The 18863-nt window shown below is 37.3% G+C and overlaps 2 protein-coding genes across 8 annotated transcripts in view; one reads left to right on the plus strand and one right to left on the minus strand.

Annotated features, from left to right (window-relative positions):
• MED12L (mediator complex subunit 12L) overlaps nt 1–18863 on the plus strand; it is a 348784-nt gene that overhangs the window by 233684 nt on the left and 96237 nt on the right. The window lies entirely within an intron of this gene.
• On the minus strand, nt 7474–11933 carry P2RY13 (purinergic receptor P2Y13). The gene is made up of 2 exons (XM_004037857.5): nt 11865–11933; nt 7474–11390 (listed from the first exon to the last, which is right to left on the minus strand). The coding sequence occupies exons 1-2, from the start codon at nt 11910–11912 to the stop codon at nt 10374–10376; spliced, it is 1065 nt and encodes a 354-aa protein (XP_004037905.3). The 5' UTR covers nt 11913–11933; the 3' UTR covers nt 7474–10373.

The raw sequence follows: 18863 nt of genomic DNA on the forward strand, positions 1-18863 counted from the left end.
GATTCTCCTGCCTCAGCCTCCTGAGTAGGTAGGATAACAGGTGCCCACCACTACGCCCGGCTAATTGTTTGTATTTTTAGTAGAGACGGGGTTTCTCTATGTTGGCCAGGCTGGCCTTGAACTCCTGACCTCGTGATCCGCCCGCCTCAGCCTCCCAAAGTGCTGGGATTACATGTGTGAGCCACTGCGCCCGGCCACTTTTTCTGATTTGTAAATAATTTTCTTGCTTTCAGATGAGAATCTCAAAGATTCTGATATTTTCTTGAATGCAACATTTAAATACATTTAAAAAAATAAAATTTCATCAAATGGAATCAAAACCTGTTATCGTGGATGAAGATAAATGAAAATAATCAAAGGTGAAAACTTTTTTGGAGTGAATAAATCTATAATAGGTATTACTTAGTGTTTACTTGTGTCTTAAGGAAATAATGTGTACGTACTAGTTGATTTTCCTTATGTTTTTACAGAAAAACAAATGGGTGTTTAACTTAAAAATCAAGTTGGGTATCAAAATTATATTTTTTCTATTTTCCTATCTGCTTCCTAACCATACAAAAACAGACACCTACAATTTTAATTTTTTTTTTCATTCTGCTTTGGGTGGATTAAGTATGTTACGGAAAAGTAGCTAGTCCTAGGGAAGGTGTTTGAATAACAATTAGCCAACTTAATAATGGCCCAATCTTTTAAGAATTTGCAGATTTACAAACAATCCTTCATTTAGTTTTGACTCTCTCTGTGCTATTTTATACTTCCCCATTGCTTTAGCATTTGAAGCCAGTTTCTTTTCTTTTCTTCTTTTTTTTTTTGAAACCAGTTTGTTGTATTTTGAGCAGAAGAGTTATGCTATGCAGACTTTAGTTTGGGAGATTTGTTCTTGTGTTGACCTTTTTGCCATTTTTCATGATGATTCATAAATAATAAATGAGGTACTGCTCATAATTTGACATTTTACTGCCAGAACAACTAACTGTTAAGTACTAAAGGCATCAGTCAAAGGGAGAAGCATCTCTTGTGGCCCCCATAAAAGTATGTTGAGCAAAGAACTTTGCTGCAAGTACTGAGGATTATCACCCCAAATTTCCAGTGATGTGTATAAAATCTTAGTAGGGAGCTTATTCTGACAGATATTTGACAGGCTTCTGTTATAAGAATAAAGATCTTTTAAAAAAAAAGGGAGGGCCCTACTGTGAAAGGGTTATCATAGGCCCTTCTAAGTGCGAAGAAGGGCTTGTGAGGGGCCTATGAAATTTTCCTGTATAATGAAGCATCTTTAACTTTATGTGTGATGGTGTTAAGTAGGAAATAAGGTGATGTCCCTTCACTACAGTAGGTGGCCCCCTTTTTCTCCTGAAGTGGGCTTGGGATAGGATGCACTTTTTCCTTTCCCAATACCTCTGTAAGCAACATGCCCGGGACGGTAGCCTAACAGCTGGCTTGGAGTGTTTCAGTGTTTCGTTGGCTGGCAGCACAAATTTAGTATAGTAACAAAAAAGTTAATGCAAGGCAGCCTTTATGCGTTAGTCTTAAAGTATATTATGCCAGTCTCAAGTTGGGACTTGTGAAAGCTGGTCTTACCTAACATTCCAAAAGGGAAGTAATACATGTTTAGTCATGAAAAAAGTGTAACACTTTGATGCAAAGAGCAGCTAACAGCCAGCCCATAGCTTTATTATTGTTCACATAATCGAAAGGTAAACCAGCATAATTTTTTTCCTGCTGGTTTTTATAGCAAGTCTCACATTTCATAAAAGCCCCGGGAATCTTTATAGCGATAATTTCCTTTCCACTTCATTGGAAAATCCTGTTAAGTGCAGGACACTCTTATATTAATTTTGTTTAGCCATTACAAGCCCCAAATTTATTTTAAATACAGAACATCCAGGGGTGTGTGTGTGTGTGTGTGTCGGCCACCAGAAAACTTTAAAAAATTTTGTTTTGTTTTTATACTAGGGTGATTTTTTTCCTTCTAACATTATTTTTAAAGGTATTAAGACTACAAACAAATTGAAAGAATTGTTCAACTAGATTTCATCTAGATTTATAAATTGTTACTGTTTTTCACATATACTCTTCCCCACCCCAACATATTTACTGACGACAGTAAAATGTCAGATTATGAGCAGTACCTCATTTATTATTTATGAATCATCATGAAAAATGGCAAAATCTGCATAGCATAACTCTTTACTCAAAATACAACAAACTGGCAACAAACTAAACCAAACATATTTGGTTTAGTCACAGAAATTCAAATGAGGATTCCCGTAATCTTACTGATTTTTCAAAATATATTCTTAAAGAGACAGGGGCACTCAAGGAGAAAAAGTGTCACATCTTCGAAGGAATTAAAATAGGTAAGATTACTCATAAGCCTTTCTCAGTCCTGAAATGAACTCTTTATTCTGTTTTCTCACGTTTTTGATATGAGACATTGAGCAAATGTATTACCAAGGCTTACCTTGGTTTCTAGTGGTTTCTCCATGGCATATGACTTTTTCCTCCCTTCTTTCTTTGGCTTTTCTGCATTGGTGTGGACCTGGGGACAGTGTTTCCTCCCAGTGTTGGTAGGCATAGTATTTGTGTTATAATCTCATTTTTCTGTATCACTAATCTCAGATGTATCTGTTTCTTCTTAAGGAAAATGCACATATAAAGGGCGTCATAGTCCTTTATAGTACACTAACTCGTTATTACAAAACAAAGACAAGCAGGGATCTAATTGCAACATAGCTCAAGGTGATCTCTCTTGAATGCCCGTGTTGGTCTTTTCCATGTGGCTGGAACACGCAACAAGGATTATAGTAAAACCTTTGCCCAAATCTTACTGTTCCATCTCTGTACACAAGTCTTTCTAATTGTGGCTCACATCCAGTAGCTGAGAACTTGTGCTGAGTATAATTATTATAAGCCTTTTAATAGTCAGTCCTTTGACAAGATTGGTATCATTGGGTCCCTATGCTTGAATTACTGTGTTTAATCTGTCATTTGAAATTATTTGTATCTACCAGGTCTGCTTTACGCGAAACACCTTTTTCTGGTATGAGAACTTCATTTGATGAAAGGGAAGGGGGATGGTTTGGAGATTGAGTCTGGAGATAAGGCTGCATCTCTGACTGTTGTCCTTTTACTGATACTCCTTCCTATGCTGGGCAATTTAATCTATCTCCTTGCTTTGTAAATCTTGCTTGTGCGAGAGGTAGTGTCCGGCTGTGACAAGACTAGTGATTGGGTCAGGTAAACTCCAATTTGGAACATCTCCACTTAGCAGCTTTTTTTACTTTGGGCAAAGCATATCTTCTTCTGAAAATGAGCATGGCAATGCCTGCCATGTAGGGTTGTAAAGCTTAAATGAGGTAATCTATTCAGGATAAATATATACAGGGTAGTTCCACAGTGTTTGGAACTTGGTTGGCATTTAAGGGTACAGGAGCACTTTGTCTTTTGTCAGAAGGCGAAGGGAGAGCAAGCGAATGAATGGGGTGTCTGATGCATGGTGGAGCTGGAATGATATGCCTCAGCTCAGAAGTTAAGGTACATCCATAATTTTGGTTGCTTTTAGAAAGCTTCTGGTTTCCTATTAGTGACAAACTGATGATTGCTTGAAATGCTTTTTATAATCTTTTTTGACAGTTTTTTTCTCCTGTAAAGAAGGAAGTTTGGACTTCTTTATTCCAGACTATCTGAAATTGTGGGAATCTATAAAAGCTGAGGTTAGAATATATGGGGAAGAGAAGGGAGGTCGTCTCAGTAGGGTTACTGTGTTCAGGATAAAGCTTCATTCATTCACAGTTTGGGCATTTTTGGACTTAGGAAACTCAGTTGTACAGTTAAATAGAATAAAAAAAGACTTAAAGACCAGTGACATTATGTGTATATATGATATAAAGTCAATACATCAAGCTAATATTTTTTTTAAAAAACCCAAAGCTATAAAAGCCTTCAGAAATACATTAGATACAATTAAGATCAACACCAGTAAGTAAAGTCATATACACACATTTAATGTTTAAACTGAAGTTCAAAAATAAAGGTGGACATTCTATTATTATGCCTCAGGATGTTATATTTGTCAGTTTGAGTTGTATTACAAGAGTGGCAAAAGTTCACATGCTGAGTAAGTTATGTAATTTTTAAAGAACTAGTTTACTTCCTTAAGTCTTAAATTTAATTTCCTTTCTCTTTCATATTATCTTGCCTTTTTCTTTCCCTTTTATCACTCCCCCCAATTGTCTCAACTTCCATTCCTACCATTTTCTCTTAGTGTCCCCATCTCTCCTTTCCTCCAACTTCCTTTCTTCCCATCTTATTTTTTTCTATAAGGACTTCATATTAGAATGAGAATGGAGGCAAGGAAGCAGACACCCAGGTTACATGGATATTGAAAATATTGGTACACCCAGTTTCTGACCAAGGCTGAGTTCTCTGGCCTGTGTGGTTGCACCCAACTGTTTGATTTGTACTTCTCTGTTTGCTATTTCACATGGAACATGTTCACTATGCACATCATAGCATAGAAAGGAATTATTCTACATGTTCATAGAAATCCCTGGGAAAAGCCTAACTAATATAAAAGCTGATTTGTTTCTCCATGGAAGTCTTTTGAGGCAGGGTCTTGCTCTGTCATCCAGGCTGGAGTGCAGTGGTGTGATCATGGCCCACTGCAGCCTCAACCTCCTGGACTCAAGTGACTCTCCCACTTTTGCCTCCCAAGTTGCTGGGACTACAGGTGCACGCCACCAGGCCCAGCTAATTTTATTTTTTATTTTTTATTTTTTGTAGAGTTGCGGTTTTACCATGTTGTCCAGGCTGGTCTCAAACTCCTGGGCTCAAGCAATTCACCTGCCTTGGCCTCCCAAAATGCTGGGATTATAGGTGTGAGCTACTGCATCTGGTGCCCCATGGAACTCTTTTAAACTGACTTATCCATTATGGGAAGATAAGGGTTGCTTCTACTTCCTCACTTCCCATTCACAAACTGGAGCTCACCCCACCTCCACCTCAGAGTTATTGTTGACCTTATAGTTGTAGATTCATCACTTTTGACTAAATTTAGAGTGTATAATTCTGTTGGCTATCTCTTCCTCCTTGAATCTCTCTTGTTCCTTGGTATTCAGTACACTGGACTTCCTGATTCTCCTTTTATACTAACACTACCCGCTCCTCCCAGTTCCTAGGCATCATCCCCTGTTCCTCTTCTGTCTGTTGTGACCGTGAGACCTGTGTAGTATGGCCTCTGGGGTTCTCTTCTCATTCCTTTTTCTCTCCCTGTCTCAAAAAAGATTATTCCCTCCACCTCTAATCTTAGTCCTATTTTTGGAGCCTGGGTCCATATTTTGGCCCAGCTGTAGGCTCTTTGACCCTAGCTCTCTCACTGATACCTCAAATGGAACATACCCCAAATCCACTTCTGTGATGTGACCTAGCAAATCGTTCAAGCTAACGATCCTGAGAGAAATCAACCCTCAATTGGAGGAGAAGGGGGTGGAGGCATTATGGATCCCATTGCTAATATATTTTACATGTTAGCCACATGTTTTACATAGAGTCCCCCACTTTCAATGGTCTTGGACTCTGAACTTAAAACCTCTCTCCCTGAGAATGTCTGGAAGGTCCATGTCAGATGTTTTCCCCATCATTCTTGCCTGCATACATGGAAGGCCTCTTCAATTGACCTGGCCTCACTGGCTCTTCCTTCAGTCTAGAATCATCCTATAGTTGGTCAATTGATTTTCCTAAAGCACAGCCCAGAACATGTGGTTCTTCACCTTAGAAACTTTCAACGACTCATTAGTGAAGACTAGATGTCCCAGTACAGTGCTTGGCTGTACAGTCCTACATCTCTGTCCCAAATGTATTCCCTGTGTCATGTGCTGCAGGCTCAGGCCCCCTGCAACCCTCACGCTCCAACCACAGCACAGTTCCACCCCTAACTGAGCCTGCCTTGAAACTGCTCATTGTGCCGCAGGGTTCCCTTTTGAATGCTCTGTTTTCTTCAAGTTCCAGTTCAAATTTCCATCTCCTGTGAACCCTTCTTCATTTTCTCCATGTGGAATTAATTGCCTATTCCTTTGAACTTCTGTGGTGTGTCTCTCACACCTCTTATCACATCTTGAGTCATTATAATCTGTGTTCCTTAAAAGTATTCACCTTGTAGAGATGCAAAAGGCCCTGTACCCAAGTTGATGATGAAGGAATGACTGGCTAAATGAACAAATGAATCCACTATTGGGGAGTTTACTCCCCCTGAGCTCTCAAGTGCTGGAGGGACCCCTGAAGTAATTGTAGGTGCCACTATTGCACCATTCATACCCCTGAGGTTGTTGAAGCCCATTCGTGTTGAGACTTCTCTCTTCCCCTCTAAGAAGCCTCCTCATTCTCCCTAGTGGGGCCTTTGAGGAATTCTGCTAAGTCTGACAGGACAGAGAGGTGGTGACCAGAGCAGTTGAGGTGCTGGTCTTGAGACCACCTGCCTGGGTTTCAGTCCCAGCTCTGCCCCATTTGTTGGTGAGTGATGCGCACCGTGGGCAAGGTGTATGTTTACTTTGTGCTTCAGTTTTGTTCCTATTTTTAACTAGAGAGCCTAGTAGTATTTGTCTCGTAAGATTGTAGTAAGAATTAGAAAGATGACAATCTTTGTAAAGAGCCTGGCACACAGCAAGCATTCAGGAAATGAGTGTGAGCTGCTTGGGTAAGGTCCTGGGAGGTTCTTGTTAGCCTCTAGGTCAGGGCTTATTACCTGGCAGCATCTGGGCTGGTTACTACCCACATAGAAATGTATCGTTTTTGTGGGGTCAGGGAGCATGGGGGTGGCTACGGAAGTTTTGTAAATAACAGGAAATATAGCATGGGAGACTGGAATTGTGAATTCACTTGAGAAAATTAGATCTGAGGTTGTAAATACAGTTGTTAAGAATATGGGCTTAGAAGCCACGTCTCAATTAAAGCCCCATTCCTGCAGATGGCAAGCTCTGTGACCTCATGCAAGTTACTTAGCCTTTCTGTTTCTCAACTTCTTGATCTCTAAAATGAAGATAATAAGCATTTCATAGCCTGCCTGGGATTATTAAAGGAGACAGATGTGCTGCTTTTGTTGTTTTGATGGGTCTAGCAATCTGTATTTGGAGGATCTCTCCAGCCGATTCCGGTAGCCAGTAAAATTTGCAAACTAATATGGCACATGTGTTCTGTATTCATATTTCCTACATTTGGTTTCTATGTAAAATTTCAAATACTGAGATGTGTTTCTGGGTGCTTCAAATGATTTGTAAATTCTGCACTTTGCTTAGTAGGGCTACTGTCTTCTAAGTATGTTTTTTCTTAAATAATAGATAATACTGACTGTGGGTTTTTTTGCTCTGGATATTCTGTTAATATCTGTGTGAACTTTGATCTGTTAATTTGCTGAAGGAATACAGTTTATGTCGGGGTAAGAGTTAAGTATTTTAGAAGGAATACCTTGGAAAGTTATGAAAGGCAAAAGCTTTTAAATGGATATGGAATGTAAGAAATAATGGGATTAATAAGATTGAATGATTGTTTTATAAGTTATGACATAATGACTTTATCTACCTTTTGGCTTACATGAATTGAGAATTCTCACTCCTTCTCTGCCTCATCCTTTCCACTTTACAGTTGTCTTCCTTGGTTTCTCAAGAATTCTTCCGTGTGTGGGAACTTAACTCCCTTCAACCCCTCTCTTTTCTTGAAGGTTATTGGGAAGATCTTATCCTATTTATTTGTACAAGTAATTACATTTTAACTTTTGACAAAAGCCTTTGTATTCTGAGCTCACATATTCTATCAGTCCAAAGCTATTATTTTCTTTTATTCTTTTTGGTGTATCATTTATGACTATATTGTAGCATCTTTTTTTTTTTTAATATTTTAGAACTTAGTATTTGTGATTGCTAGTTTAGGAAGTTCTTCATTTTGTGAAAGTGATTTTAAGATCTCTCTACTATTCCTCTTCACCAAGTTCTTGATGTAATAGATTATTTTATTCTACAGATCAGGCACTCTGCCTTTGAGTGGAATATTATAATGGAATGAAGTATTTGTATTTATGGATGACAGATTTGGTCTCGGAATTTATCTTGAAAGATCTTTCCTAAAAATTGTATACTTTAGGTGTACCCACATTAAGTAGAGATTGAAAATGTCATTAGAGGCAAAATACATAGGTTACCCCACCAAACATACCTGGCTGTTTAACAAGGGTAGCTTGGATGCAGTTATTTACAAGATTATAGTCTACTTGTGATTGTGTAATGTACTCAGTAGAGGTAATATGGATTTAGTGGCATCCCTAATAGTAATGATTATTTAACTCTTTTATCGGAGAGAATGAAGATCAGACATCAAGAGTACTTTCTAAAGGTGTTTGTTATATTCACAGTTACAAATTTTACTTAACCATTATCAACAGTGCATAGCTAAAGGATTTTGTCTATAGCGTTCAAACTTTGGATTTGGCTATTCCATGATCCTCCTGTTGTCATGATCATTCACTAGTGACCCCAGGAGCACCACAATTTTCAGGCCCTACGTACATGTTATAGGAGAGTGGACAGAGCTTGAGCTTTCATTTCAAGAAATTTATATTGTCTTTGGATAATAAAAACATCAATGAGAATTGGCTTCCCTTTTGCTTCTCTAATACATAAAATAAACCAAATGGGCTTTATTTTATCAAACATTTATTGATTGCACAATGAAACAATCTTTCCTTTCAGATATATACATCAGTTACTAAAAGAGTAGATACAAAGGTCAGGAAGTAATTACAATGCATTGTGATAAGTTTAATAATATAGGTGTGACAGCATACAGAGGAGGGGGTGATTGGGTTTGAGGTGATGGTGGGATATTGGCCAGGTAAATTTCATGGACCAAGTGATGGCAACATAGGGTTTCACAGATGGATAAGAGTCTTCCAAGTGTACCAGGAGGAAATATACATGTGTGGTGCCAAAACGGAATATGGCATTTTCTGAAAGTTAGAAATTTATACAAGAGTATAAAATTCAAGAGATGGATAAGTAGCTAGGAGGTAAGGCCAGAAAGGTAGGCAAGTTCTAGGGCCTTTGAGGCCATGGAAGAAAACGTGGGCTTCACCTTATGATGGTCGTGTTGGAGCTCGTGGCACATTCACAGAGCTTAACTACTCCTTTGTGTATTTTTTCTAGAAGATGTAGACTCTTATCCATCATTTCAGAAAGCCACATTTTACTTTTTTGAATCACAAAAGGATGCAAGAAAAAATACCAAGGTAAATGAATACAAGCAGGGTCACCATCCTTTGAAAAATCTCCCAATATGGATGTTACTGATTGTGGGTCAGCAATTACATCTTTGTATGTATCAAGAATAGCAATTCTATTTAAAACATCTGTAGACCATGGACTGTAGGTCGTATTGTGGGAGATACCAAGAAAATCTGGCATGTCTGTCTCTCAAGAAGCTTTAACATTTTTAGCGGATGCAGTCAAGAATATAGCTAACTAGAAAAGGGGGATCTGCATTGAGAACCCTATCACACACCCAAACAGTAGAAGTATTTATTTTTAATGAGGAGGGTGGGGCAGGGGCATAGGGGTTGTGGTCCCGGAAAGCATTGCTGAGTAGGTGCCATGTTTAACCATCATTAGAGTATTTGCTGGACAGAAGGAGAATTCCAAAGAATAGTTAACACAGCATTCTCACACTTGAATTGTACACACTTAAGGTGTAAGCAAAGTGGCTTAATAATGGTGCTTGTGCCTCCTATGGTATATTACTGTAATGTGAAAGAGGCTGTTTGTAATTGTAAGGAGAATATCCTTTACCTAGGATTTCAGAGGTCTTGCTGACCCACTTCAGTTCCTCAGACTCTTTAAGTCTGCATCCCTTTCAACCCCTGGCTGCAGTTTTCAGCAGTGGACTTCAAGAGTTGGGCTTTTTTTTTTTTTTCTTTCAGCACATATCTACATTTAAGGGGCACAAAAGCAGTAGTGTTGTGTGAATTGTGGAAAAGAATGTGAGAAGGTATTTGGAGGGGAGGTTTGTAGGGATATACGTTTCTCCTTAGTCTTTTCCAAAATGTTAAAGTGAAATGCTCTTGAAATTAAAAAAAAAAAAAAAAAAAAAAACAGAAAAGAAATAATGACCTCTAGTGGCCGTTTGTATCCTGTTGCATTCTCTTAGTAATGGTTCATTCAGCTTATGAATAGATCTATGTGGATTTAAATTTTATATAATCTTTTCTGTACACCAGGATAATAAAATGTAAGAGAGCATTTGTTCCAATCTTTTTTTCTTGGTTAAATTTGATTTCCACATTATCTACGGAAGTCTCATCAATAAATAGAAGTTAACCCTATGTACAATTGTCAGCCTAAGGTTATATTGTCTGTCTGACTGCTATGATTTTCTTGGCTTGATGCTGTGGTCTTTCTCCCTTGCATACATGGTAGCTTTTCTGTGAATTTTTTACATAAGAATATGTATATTAAGGGATCCATACAAATGTTAGTTGCTGCCAAAAAGAGAGTTGTTTCTTTAGCAATAAACAGTTGATTTTGCAGTCTACAGTCAGTCTTATTGTTGGTTTGACTGTGAGTATATGGAACTCTGGCAAAATGAAATGGAGCAAAACACACAAAGAAGACAGCCACGACAACAAATACTTTGCCTTCCAGCTTTTTGTTGTTTTTTCTGTCCTTACTTTTGGACTTTCTATAAGAATCATATACTTTTTTTGCAATAACCACATAAAACACAAGCATTAGGACAAAAACAGTCCAGAAAATAAACTGGCATATGTTATTTACCATTTGATGCCATTTCAGCCCCAGAGGCCCCTTTAAGGAAGCACACTTTTTCACAGACGATGGTGTTGCTTCCTTGTTGCTCAAGATCATATTTGGCAGGGAGATGAAGAACAAAAAGAACCAGATGAAGATTGAGACCGTTTTTGCAAAAACAGTTTTTTTTAGAAAAATATTTCTCAAAGGTCTGATGATCTTGAGGAATCTGTCAAAGGCTATGAGCCCTAATAGCACGATGCCCACATACATAGTCTCATAAAATATCACCGAAGAAAAACGACACACAAAAGCTCTGAGCTGCCAGGGTGCCAGGTGTGAGTCAGAGAGGATTTTGAAAGGAAGCATGAGTGTCATTATCAAGTCGGCCACCAAAGTGTTTTTGAGGTAGATGATGAAGGTGGAGGAGCTGGGGATGTGAACAAACACCCACAGAGCCAAAGTATTCAGCAGGATGCCGGTCAAGAAAACCACTGTGTAGAGGGCTGGGAGTACCAGCTGTACTATCCGAGTGTCTCTGGGGCACCGCTCAGATCTGTTGAAGCCTTGCATCACTGTGGTGTTCATTGCTTCCAGTGTCACCTGTTACCAATAAACATATATACAAACAAAAGAAAACAAAAAGCCCTTCATGATTTTCAAATGCTATTTTTTAAAAACAGACTTTATGTTTATAGCATATTAACATCCTGCATTTATCTAACACTTTCAATAGATGTGTTGAGAAGGAAAATACTGTTTTCTGGCTAGAATTTTTAAAGCATATAATACATTTTTGGTACTTTTAACAGTACCATTACTTTCACATCCTTGTGAAATCCAAATAACAGGTTCTACCTCATTCGCAGGTGCTACTGTTAGCCATAAAACAAAACACTGTTTAAGAGATAATAATACATTATTATTACTAATACAACAGATTGCTGTAAATTATGTAATTTCTTATGCTCATAAACTATGGTTTGTAGAATATTCAGTTTAAAGCACCTTTTTTCCCTTAAGCATATTCTATCTTTTATATAAGCAAGCACACTCATAATAAAAATTGAAATTCACCTTTGGGAGGATACTCAGTTCTCTCTGTCTTCTTATGGCGGCAGTCATTAGTTCAGCCTACAAATGAGCATGTGAAGCAAATGTTCTGCTTTCTTATAGTGGATTTCCTTCCTTATTTTTACTTATGTAATGTGACCCATTAGAACCTCTTCATATTTAGACCTTTGGGACATTTGCTAATACTCTATTTTAGTTCAAACTTTCATACTGTTAATCTGTAACTTGAATAAAGAAGCTTATTTGCAATTATCTTTAAATTTCTTCATAACTTTCTTGAAGTTTATCTTCTTGATCTGCATGTTCAGTGAACTTTTTGAGTGCCTCTTGTATATAGTGGAAAGTAGAAAGATGAAGAAAATAGTCCCAAATTACAATCAAGTAGGAGAATAAGACTACCTAAAATCAGACAGAATAATCTTCTGTATCCTTGTAAACTGGATTTTCCAGTAATTTGTGTTCAGGAAGACGGTATGTTTATTTTTGTAGATATTTGACTTAGTCTTCTGGTTTGGGGATCTCTGAGAGTTAACATCATGTTTTCTGAGAGGTGAGGACTATTAGATCCAGATTTTTGGAGTTAGAATCCCAGTTCCGCCAATTAATTGGGATTAGATTATAGATAAATGATTCAACAGCTCTGTGTCTCAATTTCCTCATCTGTGTAATGGGTTTGAAAATAGTATCTAACACACTGTGTTATTAAGAATGAATTGATTGCCTGGAATAGTGCTTGACATATAGGAGACACTAAAAAATGTTAGCCACTTTTAGTGGCTTTTAGTCCCATTGCCATGGGAATGAATTGCAAATCCAGATAGAGAGATTATCTTTCACTTAGTAGAGGGCCATTTTTGGAAATCTTTTTTGTATCTGGTGTATTTCGAGTGCAGAGGACTTCAGGAATTTCATCAATCAACGTTGGGCCAATATCTGTCCATTTTTTCCTTTAATTCTCTTCAAGTTTGAAAGATGTAATGGTGCCTTTGCACAGAGAAAGTTGTTGTCCATGGCAGAAATCTACTTGTCAGGTAGGCATAGGAAAAGCGGAAATTAGGAGATCTTACGGAGGATGTGGAGTTCATGGTGAGTTTCATTTCATGTTTCTTGCCACAAGTGTTACCATGGAGTTAGACGAGACTAGTGTTAGTTGATCACAAAGTTTTGGGTGACTTGGCTTTGAATTCTGAGAAGAAAAACTTAATATCCCCCTGGACATTTTAAAATATGAGGCAATACAATGTCTAATAGTTTTGATTAGACTACCCAATAATGGCACAGTTTGAAAAATTTCTCTTTGACTGAAATAAATTAATCCTTGGGAGTATAGATTCAAGATTTCATTAATAGAACATACATGTATGTCTTAAACATAAATGTATAACTTTTTGTTTGCTTCAGCAGAGGAAAAAAAATCCTTTATTTCTTAAGTAGAGAAATTTAACCTACAAAATTAATTGTAAATTTTCCTATAGCCCCAAATCCATAATCTAAAGGAAGATCTGGAATAGTTTTTCTTTAAGCAAGATAAATTCTGTGCAGGATAATTTCATAATCTGAAAACTGGAAATCACTTCTTGGTCAAATTTCAAAACACTGAAGTGTGGGAAGCTTTCCAAAGAGGAAGTGACTTACAGTGCCTGTTTCTAGAGTTATGGAAATAGGTTCTCTTAAATGTGGTAGATGTCAAAGTGTTTGACCATAGTGAATATCCAATAGATCATTCATTTCTATGTGTTTGTGCTTCTTATGTATTAGCTGATTTTTCCTTAGTTTACAGCAGCACTATTGCCTGCTGGGGAGGCCTTTTGCCCTTGAAGACATAGCTGAGAAGCTGCTCAGCAGAATGTTTAGGCGCCAGAGTGCCTGGGCTCAATTCCTTTTTCCAATTCTTTCTTTTCTTATGACCTTAGGCAAGCTGCTTATGCCCACTATGAAATGGTTGCCTTATCTTTACAATAAAAATAAATAATAGTATTTGCTTTACAGTGTTGTTAAAAGAATAAAATGAGTGAACATTCACCGGTGCTTAGAATAATGTCTGTCATGTGGTAGGTATCATGTAGGTTTCTTGTTAAATGAAATTGAAAGAAAATTGGAATGTTGTGCATACATATGGTGATGTCTCACGAAAGGAGAGAAGAATCAAAGAAGATACAGTGAAAGATCCCAGAGGCTAGGAGCCTATCAAATGGGAATAAACTAAACATTTAAGATCCTATAGGGCTCTAAGGAAATGTAGTTAAAAATCAGTAAAGTCACACTAGCTATACTGTTTTAAGTGATTATATTATCTTATTTAATCCTTAACAATCCCCAGAGATTGGTCCCATTTTTAGAGTTGAGAAAAAAGGAAATGCAGAAGTTAAGCCATTTTCCCCAAATCATGCAACCCAAATCTGCTGTAAAGTCACACAGTCGGTCTGGTTCCAGAGCCCATGCTTGGAACCTGCCTCACTCTCTTGCCTCCGATTAAGCCATAGATAGGGTGACAGTGGAATTGTTTGCCAAATTCTGGAGTTCTTGAGCTGAAAGTTCCTGATGTGTGAGAAGGAAACAATCAGCCACAATGTTTAATGGACTTGTGAAACTTTATGCCAATGTAAATTGAGTGAAAGCAGTGTGATCAGAAGGGATACAAAGAAGATAAAATGAAAAGTCACAGAAATCAGTCTCTAGCCAGATAGGAATAAACTACTATTTCCATTTGTAGTCTCATTTGGGATTTCTCAGTTGGATCAAAATTGACAGTCCAAGGCCCAGTACCATATAAATAATATGTGAAAAGATGAGGAAGTATTTGCTTTCATTTGGGATGAAAATTGAAGTAGGAACTCCTATACTTCTATACTCTTAGAAAAGACTTTTACTTCCCATCAAAGTATACCATGGTACTTTCTCAGATTATGTGAAATTGTTTTAAAAATTCCATACAAGAGTAACTAAAAGTGGTAAACTAAAAGTGGTAATAATAAGCTGAAATAAGTTATACTTTTTATTAATGTAACAATCTATTTTTCTGAGTAAGAACAATAGTAGAAAATATCTACATGTAGCTAGAGATAGGCAATAAATTCACTGCTATTTGGAACATTTAATATTTCACATTTTTATTATAAAAGGAAATTCTATGTTTAAAAATTGAAATACAAACATATAGTAGAAAGTGAAAGTTAATACATATACGTACCAATATATGTCTACAAATATATTTACATTTATTTATGTATTGGATTTTTGTTTCATTCCATGTTAGTACACGTAGACTGACCTGATTTTTTTTTTTAACTTTATTTTAGGTTTGGGGTACGTGTGCAGGTTTGTTACATAGGTAAATTGTGTTTTGTAGGGGTTTGGTATACAGATTATTTTGTCACCCAGGTGATAAGCATAGTACCGGATAGGTAGTTTTTCAATCCTTACCCTCCTCCCACCCACTACCCTCAATGTAGGCCCTGGTGTTTGTTGTTTCCTTCTTTGTGTCCATATGAATTCAATGTTTAGCTCCCACTTATAAGTGACAACATCTGGTATTTGGTTTCCTGTTCCTGTGTTAGTTTGCTTAGAATAATGGCCTCCAGCTTCATCCATGTTTTTGCAAAGGACACGATCTCTTTCTTTTGTGTGGCTGCGTAGTATTTCATGGTGTATATGTACCACATTTTCTTTATCCAGTATACCAATGATGAGAATTTAGGTTGCTTCTGTGTCTTTGCTTTTGTGAATAGTGCTGTGATGAACATACACATGCATGTGTCTCTATGATAGAATAATGCCTATTCCTTAATGTATATACCAAGTCATGGGATTGCTGGGTTGAACGGTAATTCTGTTTTAAGTCCTTTGAGAAAAGCCAAACTGCTTTCCATAGTGGCTGAACTAATTTACTTTCCCACCAGTAGTGTGTAAGTGTTCCCTTCTCTCCACAACCTCACCAGTATCTGTTATTTTTTGACTTTTAAGTAATAGCCATTTTAACTGGTGTGAGATGATGTCTCATTGTGGTTTTGATCTGCATTTCTCTAACAACATGCCAATCAAATTTAAAATCAGTTATGCTACATAAATTTACCATAGTTAAGCTGTGACTGATGGGCATGTAGTTAGTTTACGATAATAGTTTTTCTCTATTAAAAACAATGCTATAGAGCATGTATGTGTCCGTATATTTTTGAGCATTTTTTCTAGCATGTTTGTAGGAAGTTTCCTAGAAGAAGGATTATTGGCTCAGTCCTTCTAGGAAAAAGTTATTTGTCAAAATGTTAAATAATATTTTCAAATAGTTTTCCAGAAAGATTGTACCAATTTATTGTTCAATTAAGAGTGGGATTATTGGCCAGGCATGGTGGCTCACACCTGTAATCCTAGCACTTTAGGAGGCCAAGGTGGGTGGATCATGAGGTCAGGAGTTCAAGACCAGCCTGACCAAGATGGTGAAATCCCGTCTCTACTAAAAATACGAAAATTAGCCAGGCATGGTGGTGGGTGCCTGTAATCCCAGCTACTCAGGAGGCTGAGGCAGAGAATTGCTTGTACCCGGGAGGTGGAGGTTGCAGTGATCTGACATCATGTCACTGCACTCCAGCCTGGGTGACAGAACAAGACTCTATCTCAAAAAAAAGAAAAAAAATCTTTTAAATTAATTTGAAACCTACAAGTGAAAAAGCCATGTTATATAAATATAAATTTATTTCCTTATTGGTGATGTTATGTGTTTTTTCTTTCTTTCTTTTTTTTTTTTTTTTTGCCATTTCCATTTCTCCTGGAAATTGCCTTTTCATGCTCTTGCCCCATTTAAAAAAAAAAAAGGCGATTTCTCACTACCTATTGATTATGAAGTGCATTTCCACATCTTTAGTTCCCACTGGCAGTATTGTAATCACACCTTGAGTGTTGGCAGTGAACGGTGATCAGATGTCTTCAGTGCAAAATGATTGAAACACCTAGGTACAAAAAGAGAGTTGTTTTTTTTTTTTGTAAAAGGTTTTTTTCCGCCTGTTTTTAAAGTACTGGTCCAGGGAGAAGCAGTCTTCTTTTTTAATTTTTATTTGTTTATTTATTTAGAGATGGAGTCTCACTCTGTTGCCCAGGCTGGAGTGCAGTGGTTCAATCTCAGCTCACTGCAACCTCGTGTGTTCAAGCGATTCTCCTGCCTCAGCCTCCTGAGTAGCTGGGACTACAGGTGCCCACCACCACGCCCAGCTAATTTTTATTTTTTTAGTAGAGACAGGGCTTCACCATGTTGGCCAGGCTGGTCTCAAACTCCTGGCCTCAGATGATCTGCCTGCCTCGGCCTCCCAAAGTACTGGGATTATAGCTGTGAGCCACTGCACCAGGTCCCCCAGTCTTCTTTTTTTTTATAGAGCCAGTTAGAAAATACTTAGGTTTTGTGAGCCATGCAGTCTACATCATAGCAACTCAGCTCTGTCGTAGCATGAAAGCAGCCATGGATAAAACCTGAATAGTTGTGTTCCAATAAAACCTTATTTATGGACAGTGAAATTTGAATTTCATATAAATTTCATTCGGCATGAAATTTTATTCATTTGATTTTTTTCCTCACAAACATTTGAAAAGGGGTACACGTGATATTTCATGTAAGTAGACAATGTGTAATGGTCAAATCAGGGTAACTGGGATATCCATCACCTCAGGCATTCATTTCTTTCTGTTAGGAACCCACTCTTTGAGTTACTTTGAAATATACAATACATTATTTTTAACTATAGTCACCCTATTGTGCTATGGAACACTAGATATTATTCCTTCTCACTAACTGTATTTTTGTACTCGTTTACCAGTCCCTCTTTATCTCCTCCTTCCCCATGACTCTCTGGTAACTGTCATTCTACTCCCATAAATATGTACAGTTATTATGTATCCATAACAATTAAAAACAAAAATGAAAACAAAACATTCCTAAATCCCAAGCTGTACAAAAATAGACAGTGGGCTGCGATTTGGCCTGTGGGCTATAGTTTGCCAACACCTGCTTCAGACCTTTTCTGTAAGAAACCACTGAGAAAAACTGTCAATAACCAATACCTTTAGGACTTGTAAGCCACTGAGGCTATGGGCAAGACTACATTTTGTTGTCTCATCTTTTGAACTTTTCACATCTGGACCTGAGTCTACAGAATTTGGCTTCATTTAAAAAAATAAAACTTACTGTGAAATGTGGGGTTAATATATATTAATATGCCAAAAGCTAGAGATAATGGCATGTTTTATGTATAATGATCACTCCATAAATACTAACTCTCACACTGTTTTGAATGGGTTTAGTTTGATGTAGTATATGATATCTAAGGTCTCTGAATAAAGATATCCCAGCAAAGTGTGATTTTAGAGTTTTATGTAAAATTTCCATGGCATATATACATACCCATAAAACATAGGTAATTTCAAATACTTTGTTATTTTTACTAAAATACCATATTACTATTAGTATTTCTGTTTATTTCATCTCTGGTGGAAATTGTCATCTCAGTGACAAAGATTTTGGGGGTAGTTTGTGTCCACTCTGTAGTCTCCCAACATCTGACCTCCATGACACTGTGAAGTAGTCAATTTCAGTCCATGCTCTACCCCAACTTGAATGGGTGGAGGGATGAGTCTGCCTTTCATTTTTGTTATATGCAAAAGAAGAAGGTTAGATTAGTTGATCTCTAGATGTCTTCTACCTCAAATATCCTGGTATTCCTATAGAACATGTAAATTTATGCATATGATTTTAGAGTGAACTGTACTAGTCTACATAGCAGAAATTATTACTGCTGTTTATCCCAGCAGTATATAGTTTATATACTATATGAACTATCTCTGTATCTCCACTGACACTGAGTGCTCACTTTTAGTGGTGCTGGAGAAAGAAATGTGGCTGGTTGGAAATAAATACCACTTAGTAGTTAAATGAGTTCAGCTTCGTACTGAAATAGAACTCAGCAGAGGTTGTAGAAGGTTTCAATAAAAGTGATTATTATTAAAGTTCAGTGAACTTTA

Source organism: Gorilla gorilla, chromosome 2 (assembly GCF_029281585.2).
Source record: "Gorilla gorilla gorilla isolate KB3781 chromosome 2, NHGRI_mGorGor1-v2.1_pri, whole genome shotgun sequence".
NCBI classification, from domain to species: Eukaryota; Metazoa; Chordata; class Mammalia; order Primates; family Hominidae; genus Gorilla; species Gorilla gorilla.